This window comes from Diaphorina citri, unplaced genomic scaffold (assembly GCF_000475195.1).
Source record: "Diaphorina citri unplaced genomic scaffold, Diaci psyllid genome assembly version 1.1 scaffold6281, whole genome shotgun sequence".
NCBI lineage: Eukaryota > Metazoa > Arthropoda > Insecta > Hemiptera > Psyllidae > Diaphorina > Diaphorina citri.
In genome coordinates this window covers 1-5,086 of record NW_007383657.1, presented here as the reverse complement: position 1 = coordinate 5,086, position 5,086 = coordinate 1, and the positions used below count along the sequence as shown (strand labels likewise).

Here is a 5,086-nt window from a genome sequence, read left to right as displayed (position 1 = left end):
TGGGCTTACAAGGCAGACGCGCTACCTTTCAAGCTAACTTAAACTAGGCTGGCGCAGACACTTCTGATCCACCTTGTTGATCCAGGAGATTGTACTTGGAGGTGCTTCCATTCCCGGCAAACCTTACACTTACCCACAATGGCGGCACTAATGACAAACCAGACACATAATCTGAGCCAGGCATATCCCATGATGTCCTCACAGGGATTCAAAGCGTCCGGTATTGGGGTACACGTCACTTGATGTCTCCTAACAGTGGGTGGATAAGAGAGGTCAATTTATTTAATCATGATTTATTTATTGGTGAACAGGCTCTTTACAACTTTAATGGTAGATCAATAATTTGAAAAATGATGATTTATTTGTGGTGAAGAATAGATCCTCTTCACTATGCTCATGAATAACACAGCATTACTAAGAACCTCCTTTCAGTCTGGCTGGGGACTTTCAACAGAGAGTAGACCAGCTTAGTCTGGTTGGGTTACTTGAAGAGGCAGACGAAAAACTCCGACCCTGTCTGAACACGGGAAAAGGCGAAGAAGAAGGTTTATTATTATTTAATTTCGGTAATAATAATGCCACCACTGGTCTCTACTCTAGAAAAGTAGCTACTCAACTGTCCGTACAAAGTTACACCTTGAAGTCCAAGCACAAAGCCGATCTTCGACCCTGTTGGGAATCGAACCCGGGACCTCAGACGTGAGAGTCTTTGGTGTGATACCAGGTCACCAGAGGAGCTTTTCCTTCCGACCGTTGATGTTTCTTTCACTGTGAGCCTTTAAGATATTTCACCAGGGAGGTCTTGAAAGACTTTGTGAGTCCCTTATATCCCACTCAACTGTCCGTACAAAGTTACACCTTGAAGTCCAAGCACAGAGGCGATCTTCGACCCTGTTGGGAATCGAACCCGGGACCTCAGACGTGAGAGTCTTTGGTGTGATACTAGGTCACCGGAGGAGCTCTTCCTCCCGACCATTGATGTTTCTTTCACTGTGAGCCTTTAAGATATTTCACCAGGGAGGTCTCGAAAGACTTTGTGAGTCCCTTATATCCCTACTCAAGGGCTTATTGGCACAGTTATTCTACTCAAGGGCTTATTGGCACAGTTATTCACTTGCAAAGTGTGGGTACATTGGTGGTGTAGTGGTCAAGGCGCTCGCCTGGTAAACAGGAGGGCGTGGGTTCAATCCCAGCCGAGGTATGGAATTTTATCCTCAATATAATTTGAGAATTTGACCACAATAATAGTAGTAGCCTACTGCTGGAGTAAAGGGACTATTCAGTCCTGTGCGAGCAGTATAAATAAGCACTATTATTATTATTATTATTATATCAAACTTACTTGAGATTGACATTGCCACACGTTATCTGTAGCCGGTGCGCTGGTATGATGGGGGTGTTCATGTAATCCTCAGTCACACTCACGGGTGTGGACGTATCCACTTCACTGTCAAACAGACTTCCATTGGTAGGGTCATAAATGTCACCAAACTCGCGTCTCACCACGCTGTGAGGTAGCTTGGCTGGTATGATGGGGGTGTTCATGTAATCCTCAGTCACACTCACGGGTGTGGACGTATCCACTTCACTGTCAAACAGACTTCCATTGGCAGGGTCATAAATGTCACCAAATTCACGTCTCACCACGCTGTGAGGTAGCTGAACATCTTGTCCACCGCAGGATGCTGCGATCTGTTTCATGAGACTCTGGAAGAGAGGATATGCGTTTGGGTAAAACGTCGATTCCTACGTAAAAAGCTAAAAAGTCAAGAAAAATCAAAATTTGAAGTCAATACTCGAAAAAGTAGATCTGTTTCATGAGACTCTGGAAGAGAGGATATGCGTTTGGGTAAAACGTCGATTCCTACGTAAAAAGCTAAAAAGTCAAGAAAAATCCAAAATTTGAAGTCAAAACTCCGAAAAAGTAGTTTTTTTTGAAGAGGATTGACAGTGGGAACAGTAACTGCTAGGGTCTTAAATCGTCCCGAAATCGAAAAGAGAAGGAAGACAGGATAGGAGAAAGCCAGCCGTACCTTGAACGAGCAATATCCCTTCAGGATAAAGTCCGCCCCAGGCGGGAATCGAACCCACGACCTTATAAAGCAAGACTAGCCAGTCTAGTTCGCTTGGAAGCAAGTCTGCCTTGTAAGCGCTAGTCCGCGGCTTCTATTCCCGCCCGGGGAAGATTTTATCCAGACCAGATAATGTTAGTTCATTATCCGAAAAAAAAAAACAAACATTTACCTGATACTGTGCATGCTTATGTGGATCATGCTTTTCGGGGAATTGAAATGCACAGCAGTGAAATGAATAAGTAAGATGAGCCGTGTGTAGTTTCTGAAATATAAGACAAGAGTGCCCTAAATTATGTTCGTTCTCGTAACAACTAGCTTTTACCATTGTCTTCGTTCTCTCTTCAATTTCGGGACGATAAGACCTTAGCAGTTACAGTTCCTTCTATCAAACCTCTTAATAAAAAATACTAACACCATTTTATTTTCAACTTGACTCGAACCACCAACCTCTGGATCAGAAATCCACCGCGCTAACCACTAGATCACAATGATTCGACATAGGTACTACTTTAGGGCCTACCTTAAAATCGTAAATGGATGGGATAGTTTTCAGAGTGAACGTGTTTTCCAGGAGCAGAGTTTCTATGCTATCCAATCCTAGGGTAGGTAGATGCGTGATGGAGGTGTCGGAGAGATCTCTGAAAAATGAGAAGAGTAGGTTTGTTCAAAACAAAGTTTCAAACAATTTAGAATCATAAATGGATGGGATAGTTTTCAGAGTGAACGTGTTTTCCAGGAGCAGAGTTTCTATGCTATCCAATCCTAGGGTAGGTAGATGTGTGATGGAGGTGTCGGAGAGATCTCTGAAAAATGAGAAGAGTAGGTGTGTTCAAAACAAAGTTTCAAACAATTTAGTTATATATACAGGCAGGACTGTATTTAGGAGGTGGTCCCAGGCTTGCACCTAAATTAAGTAGGTAATAGGTATACTAATTTTTAATAGGTTTGATAGAGGGAACTGTAACTGCTAAGGTCTTATCGTCCCGAAATCGAAGAGAGAAAGAAGACAGGATAGGAGAAAACCAGCCGTTCCGAGAATGAACGTTATCCGTTCAGGATAAAATGCGACCCGGGCAGGAATCGAACCCGCGACCTAGCGCTTATAATTCTACCAAGCTAACTATTATAGGCCCATACATTACCTAGTGAAGAGTAGATTTGGAAATAGCAAACACAGATCATGGCGAATACAAGGCTGCTGAATAGAAGCAGTGTATGTACGTATATCTTGGAACCCAAGTTTCGAGTATCCATAGGCAGACAAATACTGGTGGTGGAGTAACTACTGATACCTGTAATGAAAAACAAACATCTGCTGTTAATATCTGAAAAAAGTTCGCAGTTTGCATTTCGTACTTCGCAAAAATTATGACGTAATATTACAGAAGAAGAACCTGTAAAAAAACATTGTAGGTATAACCATTAAAAATTTGAAATTGTTGTGGCGTCAAAATTTTGCGAAATGTGAAAAGCGCGTTACTTTCCGGAAAGGCTCCGAAGTACATATGACTGTTAGGCCCGTCGCACCTTGGAAGTGTAGTCGCCTGAACAACTAAAACCTACGAAAGTTTGAAAGCGATAGCCAGTGGTGTAGAAGTTATCACGTTGGACTTCAGGGTTAGAGATTGGTCGTTTGAGTCCAAGTCAAGACATAAAATTTAGAGTAGTGTATTGTTGATGGACGGTCAAATGACGAGCATTTAATTAACGCAAATGACGAGCATTTAATTAACGCAATTTTATTCGGACATTTGATCGACGGAGAGCATTTAAGCAACAATTACTATTATTTTTTCTTCTTCCAAATATCAGTAAATATCTGCAGGACTTACCAAACATGGGCAAGGCTCCCATAACACTGGCGTACACATACCCCACCAGAATAAAATAGGTGGTCCTATGTATAGTAAGCTTATTGGCATACAGTGCGCGTTTAATAGAGTACCATCGCTCTAGGGTGATCATGCCTAGAGTAAAGTGGATATCTGAGATCCGTTGAAAGCCCGACCTTCGATAATTTTGATGTTGTTGTAGCCGAGGAATCTGCAACGCAAAGTAAGAATAGGTAGATAGGTACTAATGATGAAATTCACCTGTAGGGTAGGTAGCTATGTACTTCTCACAATTTTTCTTCTAGTAACGAGCAGCTTAATTTGACCAGCGTTGTTACCGTGGATGGTAGCGCGTCTGCCTTGTAAGACTTTCAGAGCTGTAGACGCAGAGATTTCAGAGGATGTAAACGCACCTTTAGGTACATTAAATTTTTGCCTCACCAAACAAAATTAAAATATTCAAGAATCTGAAAACCTAAGCTAGGGCCGCCGCTCATAGTAACGCGAGGTCGCGCGATGCCTTCTGAAAATCCAAATCTAAGAAAATGATAGAGACCTCCCACACTGGAGTCGCGCGACTTAGGTCTCCTAGAGTGCGAGAGGTCTGTATGATTTTCATAGGTTTGGATTTACAGGCGGAATCGCGCTACTCCGCGCAACTAAAAGTCGCGCGTCTACGCTTCCAGTGTGCGGCAGGCCTTCAACTTAACAGCCAACTTCTGTGGCCGAATGTTCAAGAGCACTGACTCTCAACCCGGAGGAGCTGGGTTCGAATCCTGGCCAGGGCGGAAATTTTCTGACCAGACTTTTCCGTTCTTGGATAGGCATGGATGTAAAAGAATGTGCCTTCGGTACCGAGGTACAATCTAAAAGATAAAAAAAAGGAATTTAACTGAAAGCGTGCGCCAGGCCTTACTTACAAATGTTCAACTTTGATCCGGATAGAATCTGAAGACAGTTCACTGATTTTGTTTCCCTCTAGATCTCTGTGCAGGAGAACAAACAAAATATGCAATTTAGATACATTTTCTTTTTTTTTTCAAGAAAAAGCCTAGATGAAGCTGTTAAGGACATTAATTTTAATGCATTAAATGTTTATAATGAAACTATTTTTAACTCTGATAGGTGATGAATACCTCGAAATGGAAAGTTTAAATGGCTTTATCATTAGCTACATCA

General features: G+C 42.2%; 1 protein-coding gene and 1 long non-coding RNA gene across 2 annotated transcripts; both read right to left on the bottom strand.

Annotated features, from left to right (window-relative positions):
• Window positions 1–133: 133 nt before the first annotated feature.
• On the bottom strand, window positions 134–4,047 carry LOC103521924 (lutropin-choriogonadotropic hormone receptor-like; the record flags this gene model as incomplete). Its single annotated transcript, XM_017448916.1, has 7 exons — window positions 3,908–4,047; window positions 3,218–3,367; window positions 2,759–2,876; window positions 2,596–2,713; window positions 2,245–2,337; window positions 1,343–1,707; window positions 134–249 (listed from the first exon to the last, which is right to left on the bottom strand). Coding segments are annotated over exons 1-7 (1,093 nt in total), but the record flags the coding sequence as incomplete, so codon positions are not given.
• A 6-nt stretch (window positions 4,048–4,053) lies between these two features.
• On the bottom strand, window positions 4,054–4,929 carry LOC113472573. Its single transcript, XR_003394826.1, has 2 exons — window positions 4,828–4,929; window positions 4,054–4,118 (listed from the first exon to the last, which is right to left on the bottom strand). It is a non-coding gene; the product is annotated as an uncharacterized LOC113472573 (long non-coding RNA).
• Window positions 4,930–5,086: the final 157 nt, after the last annotated feature.